Source organism: Pinus tabuliformis, chromosome Q (genome assembly GCF_031772625.1).
Source record: "Pinus tabuliformis cultivar Carrire ecotype Pingquan chromosome Q, CPIR1, whole genome shotgun sequence".
Taxonomy (NCBI): domain Eukaryota; kingdom Viridiplantae; phylum Streptophyta; class Pinopsida; order Pinales; family Pinaceae; genus Pinus; species Pinus tabuliformis.
Window position 1 is genome coordinate 25,875,961 of NC_142296.1, and position 20,975 is coordinate 25,896,935.

General features: G+C 37.7%; 1 protein-coding gene across 2 annotated transcripts in view; it reads left to right on the forward strand.

Moving 5' to 3' along the window:
- Nucleotides 1-20,975, forward strand: part of LOC149218098 (ubinuclein-1-like) — an 87,895-nt gene that overhangs the window by 54,932 nt on the left and 11,988 nt on the right. For both annotated transcript variants that reach the window (XM_089383810.1, XM_089383811.1), the window contains exons 10-12: nucleotides 13,654-13,779; nucleotides 14,008-14,145; nucleotides 14,293-14,340. In XM_089383810.1, the coding sequence (XP_089239936.1) occupies nucleotides 13,654-13,779; nucleotides 14,008-14,145; nucleotides 14,293-14,340 (312 nt within the window). The remainder of the gene's footprint in view (nucleotides 1-13,653; nucleotides 13,780-14,007; nucleotides 14,146-14,292; nucleotides 14,341-20,975) is intronic.

Consider the following 20,975-nt stretch of genomic DNA (forward strand, 5'->3'; position numbering starts at 1 on the left):
ACTGTAGATAGAACATAAAGTAAAATGCAGAAGACAAGCCAAGACAAGTGGAATCCATTTTTAGCAGATGCCAGGGAAAAACCCCAATGTGGGGAAAACCCTTTGATCAATTCTTCTTATTATTATGTCAAATGTTCAACATAGAGAGAGAGAGTACAAAAATCAAAATTGACTTGCCAAATCAAAGTCAAAACAACCCTGTCAAATATGTAGCCAAATGCAGTCAATGCAACTGTCAAACTTGCCTCCTTGAGCTTGGTCAACCTTAGTCAAACCCGATCTTGCTTGTTGGTCAAAGAAAAATAAATTGTGAAGCATGTTTTGAGATATCTCCGAGGCATAGTTTGTTGAAATTTTGATGCTATATGCTGTTACAATCACTTAAATTCAGAACTTCTTTATGCTGCAAAATAAGTTAAGCAATTGTAGGTAGAACATAAACCATATAAACCATATGCACAATTGAAGATAGCCAAGATCTCAATAAGACACAGAGAAGTTAGATTAATGATCACGGAAAAACCCACAAGAGGAAAACCCCGCCATATTCTTCTTCTATTAGAAATCAATTGTTTAGTAGAGATACAAAGTACAATGTGAGATGAAGAAGTTCACCCAAATTTGAAGAAGATCTCTAACAATAGTAGCTGATGCAAATACTGAATCGCCTTGGCTCTCGAAGATCTACTCTTGCTCTTGAAGAGTTTTTCTCTCTCTCTCAATCTTCCTCTAGACTCTCCAACTCTCTCTTTATCAAGTTTGAATTCTCCTCTCACAAGCACAAGTAAGTGTGTCAAGTGAGGATGACAGGCACAAATATATATGAAGAGCAAGGACGTTGAATTCATGAGGGAGTAACCCCTGTGCCTTGAGGACTTACATATGCCAAAAGAGGAGTGTAACTTATGTCATAAAGGAGAGGAGTGTAACTTATGCATTTAGGAGAGAAGTGTAACTTATGCATTAAATAGGTGTAAGATGAATCTTTTTATGACGAGTCATTAAATTGTGTAAGAGGTGCGTAAGAGAATTAAAGAGAGAGATGAATGAATCCATAGGGAGAGAGAGAGAGAGTAACATATGCATTAATTGAGGGGAGTTACACATGACATGATTGAGTTTCATGATTGAGAGACTTGAATTTCTTTTTAATAATAATATAATAATATCCTAAAGAGGATAATAGCAATAATAATAATAAGGATGATGATTAAGTTAAAAATTAAACAATTGAGATTGATTAAGGACAAGTTAAGTGATTTTCCGTCGTATATATATGAATATGAATTGATGGAAAATGATTTGCTATTTTTGGAAAGTGATGGTTGCAAAGATAGACATGACTTTCTATTTTTAGAAAGTCACTTTAGAAAGGTTGGAAATGAAATTTTGTTCAAGGAAATTCATCCCATAGCTATCAATTTTCAACACTCCCTCTCAGCTAGGGAGGAATTTCTTTATGATACAAGGATCTTTGTTATCTCTGCTTTGGAACAATGATGTTACAATCTAATGAAGAAGAATCATCATAAGGGAGATACATCCATCACCCTATACATACTGGGGGCGATCCACTTGTCAACACATGACAAGGATCTCACATATCCAAGGCTCATCATTGCTTGGGGGGATCCACTTGTCAACACATCACAAGGATCTCGCACATCCAAGGCTTGTCATCCATGACCACCCTCTCTAGGAAGGGTCACATCTGTCAGTCCAAACCACTCTCTGAAAACCAACAACTTTCCTTTCGGCAAAGGCTTGAAAAATCATCCACAAAGATAATATAATACAACCACCAAGAGAAGTTATAGGCATTGGTCCACATAAATCAAAATGTACAATATGCAATACTTGATTGGTTCTACTTTTGCTTGAAGGGAATGGTCCCTTCACTTGCTTTCCGCTTGCGCATCCTTGGCAAACACCATCATGATCAGATCTGATTTCGGCATTCTGGAAACCATCTTTCTCACACGAGGTAATGCTTTGTAGTGCAAGTGAGTGAACCTTTGGTGCCAAATTTCACTTTGATGATTGATGTCATGGATTAGTGCATGAATAGGTCTTCCATTGATTTTGTATAAACCTTCAAATCTAGATCCTAGAGTGAGGGCATCTCTCATGTTGGATCTCGATGGCCAAATTTGAAATTTACCACTTATGAAAACAACTTTCATTCCTTTATCTTCTAAAGCTGATATGGACATAAGATTTTTCTTTAAACTGGGTACATATAAAACTTCTTGAAGAGTCAAAGTTTTACCTTGATCCAGATGGAAAGAAACGGAACCTGATCCCTTAATGGGATATGTAGAGTTATCTCCAAGAACGATCTTCAAATCTGTCTCCCTCTCAACCAGATTAGAGAGTATTTCTTTGTAACTAGTAAAGTGCCTTGACACACCACTATCAACCAACCAATTACCACAAGAATCTACAGAAGATGAACTAGAAAGAGCAAAAACTAGAAAGTACTCTGATTGAGTCTCAGTTGCATTATTATCATACCTTTGGTTCCTTGAGGAACGATGGTTTCCTCTGTGGGTAGAAGGAGATTCTTTTCTTCTTCTGTAATCAGAATTGTTGGAGCGATTGTTGAATTTCGATTTTGACGCTCTTTTGTTTTCTGAACAGTCACGAGCATAGTGGCCATGCTTGCGACAATTGTAGCATTGGACTTTTGATAAGTCTCTGGTCCATTGAGAGGAGCTATTGGGAGCAGACTTTCTCGAATAGTGCATTCCTCTTGTTCCTTTCTTCTTTTTTCCTTGAACAACGAAGGCAGTAGGTTCTCCCTCCTTAGGCTTGGGAACTCTCCCTCTGTAAATCATTCTGGCTTCTTCTTGACTGCACTTTCCTAGGAGCTTATCAAATGTAGGAAACTTGTCATTATTACTGATAGTAGTAATAAAACTTTCCCAAGAAGAAGGACGACCTCCAAGTGAAATCAGTACCAGTTCTTTATGGGAAGCAACTTCACCAAAAGTTGACAGTTGATCTTTGATTTTTGATATCCTCATGAAGTATGCTTGATGGTTTCTCTTTTGTTCATCTTAACATCCTCGAGTTGATTCTTCAGAGCAAAAATTTGACTCAAGTTGTTCACTTGATACATTCTAATCAGAGTGTCACAATTCTTTGGCTTTCTTCAAATTTGAAACATAAGTGATGAGGTGGTCTCCAAGAGAGTCAAGGATAATCTCTTTAGCCTTGAATTCTCCTTTCTTGTATCTGGCCTTGTAGTAGCATTGGAGTTTTCAGCTGGTTCTGCTACCTCTCCTTCAACATACTTTAGAACATCATGTCCTCAAGAGTAATATCCAGTCTGGCCTTCGAAGGGAAGAAGTTTGAAGAATCAACCAACTTCTCTTCATTCTTAAAGTAGAAGGAAGACATCTTGATCTGCTCAAAATTTCAGTAGCAAATAGCAAGGGACAACAAGAGATATTTCAGCGATAAAGGAGATATTTTAGCAGCAAATTGGAAGAGAAATTTCAGCAGAAAATGAGCAGTAAGTAGAAGGAACAAGAATAGATATTTCAGCCAAAAAAGAGTTGCAAATGGAGCAAACAACAAGCTATATTTGAGCAGAAAGAGAGCTTCAAATGGAATGGACAACAAGCTATATTTTAGCAGAAAAGGAGCTGCAAATGATGCAGACAACAAGCTATATTACAGTAGAAAGAGAGTTGCAAATGGAGCGGACAACAAACTATATTTTAGCAGAAAAGAGCTGCAAATGGAGCGGACGACAAGAGATATTCCAAAGAAAGAGCGCTGGAAATGAAGCTTGTCTTCACCAAAGCTCTGATACCATGTTGAAATTTTGATGCTCTATGCTGTTGCATTCACTTAAATCCAAAACTTCTTTATGCTGCAAAATAAGTTAAGTAATTGTAGATAGAACATAAACCATATAAACCATATGCACAATTGAAGACAACCAAGAACTCAATGAGACACAGAGAAGTTAGGTCAATGATCAGGGAAAAACCCACAAGGGGAAACCCCGGCTAGATTCTTCTTCTATTAGAAATCAATTATTCAGTAGAGATACAAAGTACAAAGAGAGAATGAAGAAGGTCACCAATTTTGAAGATCTCTAACAACAGTAGCTGATGCAAATACTGAATCGCTTTGGCTCTCCAAGATCTGCTCTTGCTCTTGAAGACTCTTTCTCTCTCTCAATCTTCTTCTAGACTCTCCAACTCTCTCTTTCTCAAGTTCGAATTCTCCTCTCACGAGCACAAGTAAGTGTGTCAAGTGAGGGTGCGAGGCACAAATATATAGGAAGAGCAAGGAGGTCGAATTCATGAGGGAGTAACTCGTATGCCTTGAGGAGTGTAACTTACGTCATAAAGGAGAGGAATGTAACTTATGCATTTAGGAGAGAAGTGTAACTTATGCATTAAAGAGGTGTAAGAGGAATCTTTTTATGACGAGTCGTTAAATTGTGTAAGAGAGTGTAAGAGGTGCGTAAGAGCATTAAAGAGAGAGATGAATGAATCCATTAAGACAGAGAGAGGGTAACATATGCATTAATTGAGAGGAGTTACATATGACATGATTGAGTCTCATGATTGAGACACTTGAATTTCTTTTTAATAATAATATAATAATATCATAAAGAGGATAATAGCAATAAGAATAATAATATTAATGATTAAGTTAAAAATTAAACAATTGAGATTGATTAAAAACAAGTTAAGTGATTTTCCATCGTATATATATGAATTTGAATTGATGGAAAGTGATTTACTATTTTTGGAAAGTCATGGTTACAAAGATAGACATGACTTTCTATTTTTAGAAAGTCACTTTAGAAAGGTCGGAAATGAAATTTTATTCAAGGAAATTTATCCCGTAACTTCCAATTTTCAACACAGTTGAGTATGTGTTGAGTTATATTCAACAAGATGGGGTGAAGCTCGAGGGGTACACCAATGCAGATTGGGTAGGCAGTAGAACTGACAGGAAAAGTACTCCAAGGTGTAGTTTTAGTTTGGGATTAGGAGTGGTCTCTTGGTATAGCAGGAAAGAGAGGGTAATTGCACTGATTTCTGCAAACGCTGAGTATATGGCAGCCAATATCGCTATGTGCAAGGCGATTTGGCTTCATAAACTTCTTGTTGGGCTTTTTGATCAAGAGATAGATCTGACTGTCAATTACTATGATCATCATAGTTGCATCAAACACTCTAAGAATCCAGTGTGTTATGACAAGTCGAAGCACATTCAGTTCAAGTACCACTTCATTAGAGACTGTGTGCAGAAGGGGATAGTGAAGCTACAATACATTCCTACAGATGAGCAAGTACTAGACATCTTGACCAAGGACTTGATGAAGGGCAAGTTTGTATTCTTTAGTGATAAGTTGGGTGTTGTGTAGAACAGTTTCCTCGCTAAGAGGGAGTGTTGATTTTTGTAGTTGTGGAAGGTCTTCTAGCCTTGTTTCTTAACTAGAAGGACCTTGTTTGGCGTCTTTAGGAGCTCGTATGTGACATGCAAGGCATGCATGTGAGTTGCATGCGACATGTGGAGTTTGCATGTTGATTGCATGCAACATGTAGAGTGTGCAAGTGGGTTGCATGCTAGATGCAGAGTTGCGTGCATGTTGATGAGTTACATATGGCATGCATGAGATATACATGTAATGCAAGCTAAATTTATGACTTGTACTTAAGTTTAAGTAAAGAAAGATAAAGATAAGAGATTCAGTGAGAGCGAGTATCTAGGCAGAGAAAGTGAGTTTTGAGGTTGAGTTAGCTATAGCGATACCAAGAATGAATTGATCAACAAAGAGGGCGAGATAGGACAAGTTCCTTGAGCAGCAGGGTGTGTTTTGTGCCAAGGGCCAAGAGGCCGAGTTTTCTCTTGTACGCTGAAGTAAATCAGTTTGGCCACACGTTTGGGCCAAGAGGACCAAGTGTGGGTTGTATGAGAGGGCACAGTGAGGGTTTTGAGGCCAAAATTATTGCTGTGAAATTGCTGTAGCAAATTTGTGTAACTACTGTAACAAATCTTGCTTCTGAAGTTGAATAAAAGAGCCCAACATTTGTAGGTTTTCCCCACACTATGGCTTCCTAGGTATACTTGTGTTATTTTGTTGATGTGATTGGTTTCATGTGAATTTGCTTCTGCTGTTTAGTTAATTAACCCAGAGTATTGACTGTTACAAGTTAGATAGATAAAATTTATTTTGGTTCTATATTGTGAGAATTTGTTGTGCCAGTTAGTTTGTAACTGGGTTATAAAAAATTAATATTTTTAAGCGTCCTTTGCACAGAAAATAAAGCTGGAAGTTTGGTGTTTAGATGATGGAAGAGTGTCTGCCATAATTTGTCAAAAAATGTGTGTGAGTGGAGAGCCTTTAATTTGCTATGTTTTACAGATATGGATTTGGATATGTTATTTGATTGGATACAAAGTATTTTTAGAAAAGCTTGGATACAAGAAGAGAATAGTCTGTGTATGTGTCAAAGTAATCTCTGTGACTCGACACAGACTTGCTGAGCCCTTCGAGTCAAGAAAAATAAAATAAATAAATACGCAAAATTGTTCTAAAAATATATATGTACATGAACATGACTAGAAATAGGAACAGTTAGACACCAAAAATACAAGCTTGCTTATTTGTATTGCGTGTTAGGGTGCAAATAGGCAAAATCACATTAAGACACAAGATTTATAAGTTCCGAGGAATAGACAGGCCAAGTTTTGAGAAACTCTTTGATAGAGTGAAACATAATCCAAAAATCCATTCTAAATCCATACAACCATGAATGAATTCCCTTCTCAAATAAGCTCCAAATCAGCACCAACAATGGGTATGGCTAGTCACTAGGTCAGCCTAAACTTTTCGCTTGCAATCCTTGATTGATAAATGAGGTGATGGACTCTTGATCTGCCTTGATCGATAGAAGAGTATAATCAACAAAGTGATTGTAACCCATCTCTGATCCATCAGGGAGAGAGGTATATTGGATTCATCCTTGCATTGTGCTTGCTTCCAGTGAGCAACTTAAAAACATTAGTAGCCAGAATGTATAAATATGGAGCAAGTGAGAAGTCCCGTCTGATCTAACATTGAAGTGATGCAGACTATGGCTGTAGTGTTCAAGGAAATGAAACTAAGGTGTTTGAGAAAAGTTTGTTCAATTATCACACTTGGAGTGAAAACCAAGGCATTGTATCATGGCCGTGATGAAAGACCAATCAACTCTATCATAGACTTTATTAATGTAATGACCCATCTTGAATTAAAGGGAACATGGGGTATTAGCATGCGCACGAGACATGCATATGATAGCTACATATGCATGTATCGCCTGCACTGCACTAGTATATATATTAGTTATTATTGAAAAACATCCATATTTAGGGTAATGAATTAACTATTGAAGTGAATACCTAACTCACAAGAATATAGTAGGGTACCTGATATATGCACCACCACCATAATATATATATATATATATATATATATATATATATATATATATATATATATATAATTCTACTATATAAAACTAAATATAAATGCAATATAATGAACTCATCACAAAGGAACTATACACACAGGAAATATGTACAAAAGAAATTATAATATATATATTATTCTAACAAAAGAAATTACGTATTCTATAAAAATCAAAGGAAATTAATATATATAATAAAGAGAAGTATATATGTGTTAAATTATGAATATAATAAAAAGAAGTATATATAAAACCACAATACTATTTGATTTAAACAAAAATGGAAACATGATATTTTGATAAAGAGGCATTGCCAGCAAATCGGGAGAGGACAAGGCGATGACCGCCTCTGCAATTTTGAGCTTATCAAATTAAAAACGGTGGACAAATTTGGAGCGGTTAGAGGGTAATCTCTGGAGCATAAAAGGAGGAAAGGACTACAAAAATGGGGAGAGAATTTTTTATGTAGAAAGAGGCAGAGGAGGAACTTACAAGAGAAAGACACAGAAGAATTGAGTAGTTGTTCTTGAAGCTTTTTGGTACGAGGGCCAAATTACATCGAATTTGAAGTATTTTGGAGCTGGGTACCGAGATTATACCCAGTTTGGCTGGGAGGTTTTTGGTCTTTTGGTAATGGGAGCAGGAACTGGAGCAAATCAAAAGCATCTTTAACCACAGAAACCCCAAGTAGGTACTCAACATCAAATTAATAAATTCTGTTATTCTGAATGGTCTTGTTAAAAATTTCAAATTTAAGGCTTTAAAATTAAAGTCAATTTTAAGGAATGAATCGTTCATGTTTTTGCCTAACAATTCTTGAGGTCACTTCGCAAATCTAGAGAGCAGGTTTCTAGTCAAAATCGTAGAAGAGACATTGGGTAGATTAATGGGATGCCAACCCTAGTTGTCTCTTTCGCTGCATTCGTTGGAGTAATTTAAATGTCCCTTGATTGAGAAAGGTTGTGAAGTGCTCGAAGAGAAAGCTTCATTGGCCACAAAATGAAGATCCTCATCTATGTTTTCCCATATTATCTTGAAGAATTCACTAGGTAGCTCATTAATATTGGGGAGCTTACCATTCTTCATGAAAGTAAGGGAAGTGAATAACTCATCCTTAGAGAGTTCACCCTTCATTCTATCTATGATAAGAACATTGTAGGACTTACACCACACCACACCTCTAGCCTCAATTAATTTGTCAGAAAGTAGATACAACTTGGATTCTTCCTCTATAGAATTATACTTGGCGTAGTTGTGTGCTTTTGGCATGGTGCTTTTGGATATGGTGATGAAAGATTGGTGACTACAAAAGCTTTAGACAAAGTTCTTAATGTGGTTCAAAAATCCTCCTTTTTAGGTAAGTTGACATGACATTCGTTGCACGAGTTTCGCAAGCATCTCAGTTTTACTATTTTCAAGAAATTAGATTAGGTTCTTCAGCTTTTTTGTGGTCCCTAATACTATGGGATACATGGATGGTATTGTTCTTTGTTCAACGAGTCTCATAACTCCCACTTCACAATCTTTCTATGTCTGTAGAAATGATATTTATATGATGTTGATTAACATCTACTAAGACCATTATGGTTTATTGGACCTTAAGAAGGTAAGAAATTGATAGAATTTTTTTAACATATTATTTCTATGCTTGAAGAGAAGTGAGAGAAGCATTCCTCGTTCACCATAGTTTTGTTGCCTTAATAGGTCAAGAAGGTTGGTAGCGTGATAGATATTTTGAAAATTAGAATGAATTTGACTATAACCTTCATACATCCTCCGGTGTCCCCTTTGGCTACACATCACTTAAAAAATCACATCCGTGTTTCTAGGATCCCAATGGAAGTGAGGACCAAGAGGTAAGGTGTGAATAATGCTGTTGCAGTCCCTAGATTTGTTAGATAGGGGGGAGTCATCTGATCGACTAGTGAGACCTTGCACTTGTTTACTTAGATCTTGTTAGAGATTATGCTAAACCAATAGACAATCAATGCCTTCTAGATCTTATTGGTGGGTCTCCTCTCTAGAGTAGAGACATTTCACGTCCCAACTCTTCCAAGCATCTAGCAAGTCTTTTATTCAGAGCTTCTTCTCTTCGGACTTAGAGGTTAGATTTGAAAGTTGTTTTAAAGGAATATGAATCATAAGAGTTTCTGTGAGATCAACGTGTGAATGAGTAACCTGAGGGATGTGCGGTTGAAAAAGTTCTTGGATGTTTTTTCATAGTAGGAACCTTATATGGACTGTAACATTTCCTTGATCTAAATTAGTTATAGATTTAGCCCAAAACTGTTAGAAAGTCCATAAGGACTGTAGGGCTTCCTTGAATTTGTAATTTACTTGTATATTTGAAGGATGAATGAATAACTAGCTAATAAGAGTTTTATGAGGATACTACCTCCTTATGAAAACCATAGTGATTGATGGTTTACCATGTTTGGAGGATGGTCCAACCTCATGAAAATGGATGCTAAACAAGGTTAAGCATGAGTTAGTCTCCTTAGAGAAATTTGAGCAAGTGTACACCCTTAGGACTAAAATAGTCAGGTGAAGAAGAGCTTGAAATCCTTGTTGAACTTGTACAATTTAGAAAGTTCAGGAGTAGGAGCTTCAACTCCAGCCCTTGGTCACATGCGTTGGTAAGCGTTTCGAGACACGGGCCTTGCATGGGGGCAAAATGGGGTAGAGATCCTATATGGGTGGATGCCATGCTATTCAAATTAGCGGTCATCTAGGAAATCTTAATAAAAGGACTCATGAAAATTCTTGTAAGCCAGATGCATGAATGGGTAGAACTTGCCAGGCGAAACTTGAAGTTGGAGCTATGAGGAATCTAGAAATCCAAAACTTTCATTAGTGACACGGATTTTGCTGGATTCTGATATATTCGTTAGTAACCTTTCTGCTAAGGTTTTGCCATCCTAACATAATTCGAATAACAAAAAAATCACAATCTTGTTAGTTGTCGGAGTTCCTTCCTATCGTTGGATAGAACTCAGCTAATAGAATACTCATCCTCTTGTTAGTTACCAAGGACTTTCCTATCATTTGATATAATTCAAAGTTCAAATATCTAGCAAATCTGGAATTTGGTAGATGTTGTATCCATTAGAGTTTTCATGTTGCTTAACAAAATCTAGATTTGGAAGTCTGGAAATTGGAAACTTCTTGAGAATGCATTTTATGGAAACAACTATGCTTGGATGTCGGTGTCGAAGACAGCGTGGTGGTCGACGTGGCATTTGAACTTTGAAGTGGTAGTTGATGTGGCACATGATGAGGCATGCTGATGTGGCACTGTTGTACAAAAAAGCTGAGATGGTGACCGAGATGGCACCTACATGGTAGAGAGGATGTGGAGTTGGAAGTCCAAAAATCCAAAAATTTAGAAAAATGGTCTCTTTAAAGTCTAGGTTTTTCGGATCTGGATGGATTCAAAAACTAGATTTCTGGAAGATTGGAAAATTCAGATATTTGGATAAATTTTTAATATGCTAGTGGGATCTGGTAAGTGTTGAAGAAGGGGATTCAGGATTCGTCGAGTATCGATGTTTGGGCACCTCGGATTTTAAGTGTTGGAACATGTAATCAAACTTTGTCAAGGGAAAAAGATCGAAAATTCAGTTCTTGAAATGCATACTAATGCAAAATCTAGCATCCAAATACCAGTAGGATGGCCCATGTGGAGGTTCAATGAAGTCCACTTGGAAGGGTGATTGACGTGGCTATGGTGAAGTGGCGATTGATGTGTCATTGTAGATGTGGTATTTATGGTGTTTGTTGATGATGTGGCATGCTAATGTGGCATGAATTGGGGGGTGGATATCTTGGTGCATTTATGTTTTTTCCAGATCTGGATGTTTCGGTCGGGAGTTCTTTTGTTGCGCTGGTTATTTAGGGTTCTTTTTGCCTGGTTAGTTGTTGTCCATTAATTGGATCAACCAATTCTTATGAAGTCCATTTTGAGTCCTCTCGGTGGCATATTGGCGCGGTGGTTGGTTGACGGGAGTTGTGGAATTATGCTAGTTAACAAATTTCCCACCAAACTAGGTTCAAACAAAGGAGGCTAGAAGTTTGACGCGATGGCTTACATCCCCTAGTGGTTGGTTAGTAAAAGCTAATGTTGTTTGAATTGCAAATGTGGTATAAGTTGGTGGTGACATGTGGCATAGGTTTGTGACATGTCATTGACTCATTTGTGATGTGGCAGAAATTGGAAAATCTTGCGAGGACCATAACTTTGTGTCCAAAACTCAAAATGAAGTAGAATTTAGTATTTACATCATTGGAAAACTCTCGTTGAGTAGAGGACAATGGTGACTTCGGAAGAGAAGTTTGAGATAGTCAGAGGAAGAGAAAAATTTGGGTGTCCCACCTCCATGAAGTCACCTTGGGGGTCAGTTATGTTACAAACTAACAACATCTACTTTGACAAGTGAGTATTTAATGATGTTATGGCACTGGGCCCCTGTGAAGCACTATAGAAGATGAATATTGATATGTGAGGCTGGAAATGGTGGGTTTGGGAATGGAAGTTTAGGAAAAAAGGTAATCTTTATGACTAAAACGTTTACTCTGTTTGCATCAAAGCATGTCCTATACCCTATCTTGAATGCTCAATGGATTGCCTCTACTCTTGAATACAAGTGGAATTGTATGGTGGGTAGTGTTTGGCCTCTTCCACTTAGCTACAAAGTATTAGTCTTTTCTTGTCTCATTATTTAATAGGGTAACCATCTAAAGCACATTTGGCTAAGAGCAAGTTTATTGATGGGCTTTGCATAGTTCGTGGTCATTCGGAGGCAATGAAAAAGATTCCTTGATACTGCATGTTTTCTAAGAAAAAATATCAATATCCTCCCTATACTTAGAAGGGGATGCTTATGATTGGTTCAGCTGGTGGTCAAGGAAAACTAGTAGTTTATCTAGTGGGGCACATTATATAGGACATTTGGGGATTGTGATATTTTTGGAGTATGAGTGGAAGGCCATAAGGTTTATAAATGGCTCAAAAAATTACTAAGATTTGAAGGAAAATATTGTGATTTTTTAGGCTTAAAACAGTTAGAAACAACACATAATAGGGAATATGGCAAAATGTGCTAAAATCTTGGAGCCCAAGGTCACTGTAGGATATGTAGGAATTGAGGTTGACAGAAGGCAGATTTTAATAAATATTTTACTAGATTTAAATCAAACTGAACATGTGTATATCAATTTGTTTTCCCAAAGAACATTGGAAAGCAATGTTGTGCCTTCTAAACACTTTAATCCTAAAAAATCACAATCCTTTCCTTCAAATCTTAGTAATTTTTTGAGTCATTTATAAACATTATGACCTTAATTTGTTTTCCCAAAGAACATTGGAAAGCAATGTTGTGGCTTCTAAGCAATTTAATCTTTGCCATTGCATATACCAATGCGCTATAGATTCATTTCCAGCTCAAACAAAAATGAACTCAACCTTGAATCAACTTGACTAGATTCTCATTGTTGTTACACTTTGCATATGATGCCTCTCCACCAATACTTAATTCTCAGGATGTCTTATGGACATTATCCTTTCTGTTTCCATGTACAAAATACATTGCTAAAGGTGCCTTTTAAGTTTGTTAGAATGAAATTTTAATAAGATTTGATGCAATCAGTGGCTTTTTGTTGCATCCACAGTTTCTTTGGGCAGGAGTTCAATTTGAATGGAACCAATGTAGACTAAAGGAGCCTGGTTGGAACTGTAGTTAAATGACCCCAAAATAATATTTTATATACAAAAATATCATATGCGATCTGATATAAACAATAAATGGAGGGTAAACTGACTATTCATTCTAATGTCTTCATTGCGGTAATGAAAACCATTTGTTGTCATTCTTAAAACATATTGAGAATTAGTTCTAAGAATGTTTTTGATCACAGTTGTTAGCTATCGATGGATATGGGGAGGATCTATCATACATGGTTTCCTTTCACTGCAAACACTTATTTTGATAGTAAAAATACCCTATATTGGATTTATTACTCAATTGCTTGTTTTTACCTTTAGGTTAACCTAGAATAAGGTTAGTATACTTTTCCATGTAAAGTTTTTAGTTAGACAAATATGAATATGTCAACTTTGTGCTGAAGGATTTTAATGACTAATTGATGCCTATTGGATTTTGTTTATATGCAGAGAAACTTGAAGGAAATGATTGCATCAGGAATCTCGGCCAAGCAGGAAAAAGAAGGTAGGCTTGAACACATAAAAAAGGAGGTGACTGAAATGGTCCAAATGCAAGTATCTTCTTTGCAAGCTCAGGTATGTAACTGTTTCAACTTTTCTTGTATGTAGAATGTGTTTGCACCGTGGATAGTATTTAATTTTCTAAAATTCTGAGTTTAGAATTAAAGTAATATTCTCTGATGGCTTTTCATTTGACTGCTTTGTCAAGAGCCATTGGGTATTTGAATTTACATTGCATCAATGGACATGATACCAATTGCCAGTGCTTGATTACGAAGGTTCAACTGTCTTATGTTTTATTAGGAAAGCAGGCAAGAAGGTTCATTGGATGATTTACAAGCAGTGTCAACCTCTGTAGAAAAAGGAAAATTGAATGGATGCTACAAGTGGGATTATGCAACCGAAGACCGACTTTGTGATCTCTATGATCAGTATGTTGAGGTGTGCCATTTTATTTCTTGCATATTTATGCATCTTAAAGTAGTTATTAATTTGAAAATTAATTTTATGGCACTTGTTATTTTTTTCCAATATTATTTTGGTTGGCTGATTTTAATTTATTTTTATGTTCACTCTATTGTGTGACAGGGAATGGATGAACACAAAGGCCCACAAATAAAGAAACTATATATAGAGGTCTCTTTTTTGTCTTCTTATATTTTTGTATTTTGTAAACTTTGTTTGTGTGAAGTCCAAGGAATTTGCAATAGATGCTTTATATATTTTGGGAGTGATCAACACATGGAAATATTAATTTTTGATTTCTGAGATATGAATTATTTACAATGATTGCTGTTAAGGCCTTACTCAATTATCTCAGTGGCGCATGGTGATCTGTAGACGCATGTATAATCTTTAGTTTTTTCTTGTACTTCTGTTCAAAAGGTAAGTTATAACAAAAAATGATATTGTATGATGAATTTATTTTTATGGGTTATAATTATTAGATCAGTACTATGCTTTATAAATATTAGAACACTATAATGGTCCACAATTATGACAATAATGGGCAATAACTTAATAAGTTAACTTGAAGGTGCCATATACTTTGAATTATGTACTTCGATGAAATTTTGTAACCGTAGGTTTGCAATGGGGAAGTTAGTACTAGTTGTATGTTAATCTTTTACTGTGGTCATAAACAGCCAAGCACCGTCATTACTTGTGTTGCTATGGTTTAAGAGCTGACCATTATTTTAAATTAGTTTAGGTGACTAAGGTTGCTGTAAGCACTGATGTGGGGTCCCATAACCACCTCATGGATGGAGACTGGAATAAATAGTCCTTGTTTATTACCAAGATTGATAGAGTATATCTGCAATTGTAATTTATTAGGAATGATATCGACATTGGGCCTCTTGACTGTGTATAGATATACAGTGATTGGTCCCGAGGTGTGTGGCCTTTGACCTTTCATTGGCATAATTAGTACTGTTCCTACTACATTGCCACCCTCTTAAGAATGTTTTGTCCTCAAAGCATAGTAAATGAGATTTTCTCTTGCTGAGCATGCTTTCTTGGTAGCATCATCTTTATTTGGTTGTGGGAGTTTGACTCAGTTCTTGATTTGAGTGATGGTGAGGTTCCTTTGCAGTTTGCACATCATATTCTAGAGTCTTTTGGCCTAGTTATTCAATGTGAAACCTTGATAATCCATGGTAACATACTTTCTTTGCGGTTATATGTTTGTCTGTGTTTCTTGCCCCCTTTCTATTAGTTGTAGATCATTTGTGATGGGAACTTTCAACCCATAGTTGATTACATCCACGATGTTAGTGTGGATGTAGAGTGTGATGGCATGTAGCCGAGTGTGCAGATGCAGAAGTTTGTGTTTGAGGTGGTGTAATTGCTTTTGTTGTGACGAGAGAATGTCTATTAATGTGCAGTTTGAGGTCGTGTAGCTGCTTTTGTTGTGATGAGTGAATGTCTGTTAATGTGCCTATTTGGACCATGAGCTTGTCCACCTTCCTATTTGTCTGAGAAATCTATGCTCTGCGTGTTTCTTCAAGTCTTTGAATCTTTGAAATTCCACACTGTTTCTTCCCTTTGTTGCCAATTGCCCTTGTTAAACCTGTGTTTATTGCCCACCTAATTCCTCTGTTTGTTCCAATGGTCTCGCTGAAGAGTCCATTTGAATTCTTGCTTTCCCAAAATTACATTGTGTTGGCTACAATATTGAGCACATTCCAATATCCTTGTGTTTCCTTGGGTTCTGGTTGCTTATGCTGTAAACCACCTGCAGCGAAACCTATTTAATGAACTGCCTTCTCGCTATCGACCTCACCTGTGTTTTGTTTCAATTCTTAATTTTCCCACAGTGAACTTGCACGATAAGGGTGGCTTGATTAGTTCTCAAATCATATTCCATACTCATTTTGTGGCGAAATGATTTTATGGATTCCTTTGTATCTATTATGGGCCTATTGTATTCGTGCAATGTAGATGTCACTAGGGAAGGGACAATCTTTGGCTGATTGTGATGATTTGAGCCCCTATTTAATCCAAGAGACTCCACGTTCATTGCATGTAGCATCCATAAGACCCATGCCACTTTTTAATTTGCATTAAACTATTTATGGAATTGGGGCACCCCTTTGAGTTTCGTTTATTGACAAGGTTCCAGGAGCTAGTTATATAGCTTGGTTGGCTAATTGTTTGGGACATGATTAAGATCTTTGAATACATGTTTGACTTGAAGATTTGAGAATGAAGCTAAGTGGTTTGTGATACTTTTATACAAATGTGAAAGTTTCCTTCGGAAAACTTAAAATAGGTTGACGCAATTGTATTAAAAAAAGAATGAGCACAAAATAAATTTCAAAATTTAAAAGAAAAATGAAAGGGATATTAATGAGTTAAATGGAAAAGAAGCTTGGACTCTACCCCCTCGCTCTAAGGCCATCACCCCAAGTCCTCATGCAATGGATGCATAACTAAAGAAAGGACTTAATTGAATTATGCCAACCCCTATGTAATGAATTGCATATACATCTAAAGGGGACTTGCAAAGAAAAAGAAAGATGTTATGAATAAAAATATTCATAAACATCAATTAAATAATAAATATTAAAATAACAAATATCAATAATAATAAATTAATTAAATTAGTTAATGTCCCATTAATTGTGAAGAGACATGGGTCAAAAGTTGTGACCTTCTATCTTCGTGGCCAGTCAATGCCTATATAGGCACATCGCCACGAAGAATTGTAAGCACCATTCATATTTTTATAAATAATACAACTACTACTTACTACAATACAAGTCTACACATACGAATTCATGCTTGCATACAGGTTCAATTGCTCCAGTGGTATCAAAGCCATCCGTTGCTTGCTCTGTTGTTTGATGTTTCATATATCATCCACCCATCTTTGCTATAATCCACTGTATAACTCTTCGTTGCTCTTGCTGGGTTATCTCTGTCCTATCCAACACCTTGACCGCCGCTGCAAAACACCAAATCCTCTTCCACTGTCGTGACCTTGCGTGTTTCGTTGTCATTGCTTTTCGATACCCATTGTCACTACATCACACTAACATCGTCTGTGATAGTCAACTCACCACTTGGCATAATCCCTGCCGGCCTGGTTCCCATACGTCCACACTGACAAACACTCTTCGTTGTTTGTCAGTTGCCGTGGTACGACCCACCTCCGGTTGCTCGCAATTCACCGCTCTCTGCCATCATGGTTTCTCCACCATCGAACTCGGTATAACACGTCACACGGAGGGTCAATGCTAGATCAACAGTTACATCACTCCACCATGACGGTTCAACTATTCACCCATGTAACATCACACATAACATATAATACTATGGTTGGGTTAACATATTGTTAATAATAATATAATTAAATTAATTTTATAAATTAAATTAATTAAATTATATATATATATATATATATATATATATATTTGTAAACTTGGTGGTGCTTCCTCTATTTATATTAGCTTTTCAAAATCAAAACTTCCATTTGCTCCAGGTGGCTTACCTGCCCGAAGGAAACCAGATAGCCACCTGTCTGCATTAAAACCTGTCCAAAATTTGAAAAGGTCTTTCTCTACCCATCTAGCGACATTGTCTTTACTGTCTATACTACTGTTCAAATTAAACAAGTAAAAGCTTTTCATCAAAATTTTATCAGAAATGTACTGGACCTCTGCTTCAATCCTCATCCGAGGATATTACTGGGGCTGGCGCTTTGGCACTGGAGCCAAGCATCTCGCTCCTCTTCATGTCTTGTAGTGTCTGCTCAATTCTTCCCAAGGCCAAGTTGTTTCTGTAAGTCTGTATCTGGACTGTTGCAATTTCCCTGAGGAGTTCTGCCCTGACAAGATCCTTTTCCTTGGTGTTCTCCTTTGCCTCTGTTCCACCGCTAGCTGCTTGTTCTCGATTAAGGGTCATGGCCCGTGCCACCATGTTCTTCATGACCCAATATTGTTGTATTGTTTGTCTGAAGAGGGAGTGACGACCTCGAGAATTCCCTGGATCGGGAACCATACTTTCCCACTCCTCCATGGGGATGTCTTGGTTCTTTATACTGTCGTTAAGTTCTCGCTCCCATCCAACAATTTGGGCTCTGATGTCCGGCGGGTTCCCTGCCATGTAGGCGTCAATGAGGGTTTTCATGTGTTCACAGCCTGACTTTCTCCCTCTTTTCCTTTGTTCTTTGTTCGAGTTGCTCGTTCCTTCTGCCATCTTTTTGTCTCTCTTGCCCCTCCTGGTCGCCATGTTACAACCTGCCTGCCTGTTGCTGTCTGCTTCTTGTTGTTCTCTGTCTTCCTCACTGTGCTGGGCGTGGTGTGAGGTGAGACCTATCACATAGCCATTACGATTATCAGTTTGATAATAATAAAACAAAACAATTTCCCATTTACCTGTGTCCTTTTTGTTACCAGAATTAGTATTCTTCGAGATTTCTTTTGGAATTTCACTAGTCCTCTCAAAGTTATGGGTTCTTTCCTTTCTTATTTCTCTTGAAGTTTTTCCCTCACGGCAACAAACGTCACGCACACCGCTTTTCCAGGGCGTCCACATTTTTTTGTTGCCAGGGAAGGTTGGTTTGTTGTTCCTCACTTCACAGGGTCTCTCGGGTTTGGGTATGTTCTCCCTTAGAGTGCTGACCCTATATTTTTCCTCCCCTAGAGGTATTATGTTTCCCTGGTTCTCTTTTTTCTCGGTTCTACTTGCTCTCCGAGGTTTTTCCTTGTTACCTTCTGGTTTTCTCTCAGAGTTTCTGACAGGGATGATTATAGTCTCTCTCTTCCTTATTTTGTTTCGAGCATTTGCCGTGGTGGAAACCTTTCCCATCCTGGGTTCTATTCCCTCCCTCCTTAGCTTCCTACCCTAGATTTTCATTGCCCTTTCTACTATTTTTGGCCGACCAGGGTCACAGGAGTTTCTGGGTACCTCCTTGCTGAACTCATACCTTTTCCTTATCAAATTTCCTATATTACTGCAGAGATTCATCCTATGCCTTACGAAGCTAGGGGCCAGAGGAGAAACGTACCAACTTTAAGGACTAGTTCTGCTTCCGTCCATAGGCTGGAGCATCGTTCTTCGGCCACCTTTCCTCTTTCCGTCTCTTGTCTCCTTCTTATGCATGCATTTGTCTATGACCTGATCTCCCTTATGGTTTATGCCCCTCCCCTTCCTGTCATTTTCATTTGCTGCCACCTATCTGTCATCATTCCCTGCACTAATCCCTATGCTGTCACCTTGGAATGATGACCCTCCGTCCTAGCTACCACCTCCTCGCATTAACCCTCACTTACTCTCGGTTGCTCTTGCCATATGCTCGCTGCCCTCGCCCTGCCACTTGCTGGCGTCCTTCTGCCCGCCCTCCTGCTGACCTCCCTGCCATCTTCGCTGTCATGCTTATCCGTCTCCACCCTCATTCTCTCGGGGGTTGTTCCTTCTCTGCTCTGCCCGTCCACTTGCCTTCGCCCCTGTCCTCTCACTTCATTTCCCTCGTCTGTCCTTTCGCACACTTGGCCTCTTCCTCCCCCTTCCCGATCCCATCTCCCCGGTCCCTCTTGTTTCCTTGTGTTGCCCCCCGATCGGGGGAAATTATATATTTTTTATTATAATAATAATAATATTATTATTTAAATTAAAAAAATTGGGTCTACAAGGAAAAAGAAGAACAAAATGGGAAGCAGTAAAAATGACAACAATTCGAAAAAATTTCAAGAAGAACTCGACAGAATGCGCATGTGCCTTGACGATATCGAGAGGAAGCATTGGGAAGAGTCAAGACCAAATGGCAGAGGATATTATAGCAATAAAGAACATGATGAGCCAATTTATGGTAGGAGCCAATCCTCCTTTTAACCCCTCGACTATGCAAAGTCCAAAGACTACCATCGATGCGGAATTTTTCGAAGTCATGAATTTCCATCGATGCATGAAAAGCCACGAGTACCGCAAATACAATTCGAAGGAAGTCAGTACCATACAAAGTTTCCCGACAGAGACTACCTTAAAATTAAAAGGGAATTACCTAAGTACGATGGTAAGAACCATAAAGGCGCCATTGTATGGGTAAATAAAATGGACGTCATTTTCAGAGCAAACCCGCCAATAGGTGAACAAGAGAAGGTCATGACCGCATCCAACAACCTAGAAGCAGAAGCATATGATTGGTTCCTATGGTGGTCCAACAAATGTGCAACTCGCTCATTCAATTGGGAAAATTTTAAAACGCCCTGCTAAAAAGGTTTCATGACGAAGAAGAAGACGATGTTTACGAGAAATTCGTTCACCTCAAACAGAAAGGATCGGTAAGCGAATACACCCATGAGTGGGAAGTATTAGCTATAAGGCAAAGGGGATTCTCAGACGAAGAGCTGCTAAAAATGTATCAATGTGGCCTTAAGGATTATATTCGGGAAGAATTAAAACTATATAAACCCGAAACCATTGAAGAAGCTAGACATGCAACAATAATTATTGAGAGAAAACATAAGCTCAGAATGTCATCATTCAGGGAAGATGAAGACCAACAACAACATTTAGGAAAAAAAGAAACTAACAAATGTAGGTATTGTGGAGACAAATGGACATCAAGACACAAATGCCTTAACAAGAAATTGTATACTTATGAAGTCGAGAAGGAATCAGACACTTCAAGTAATGAGCCAGAAAAAAGGATGAAAAAGAAAAATAATTTTCACAAATGTGGAGGAAACTGGACGCCAGGCCATAAATGTGAAGATGCTTCATAAAATAATAGATGGGAAGCAAATTGAAGTACAAGAACATGATGA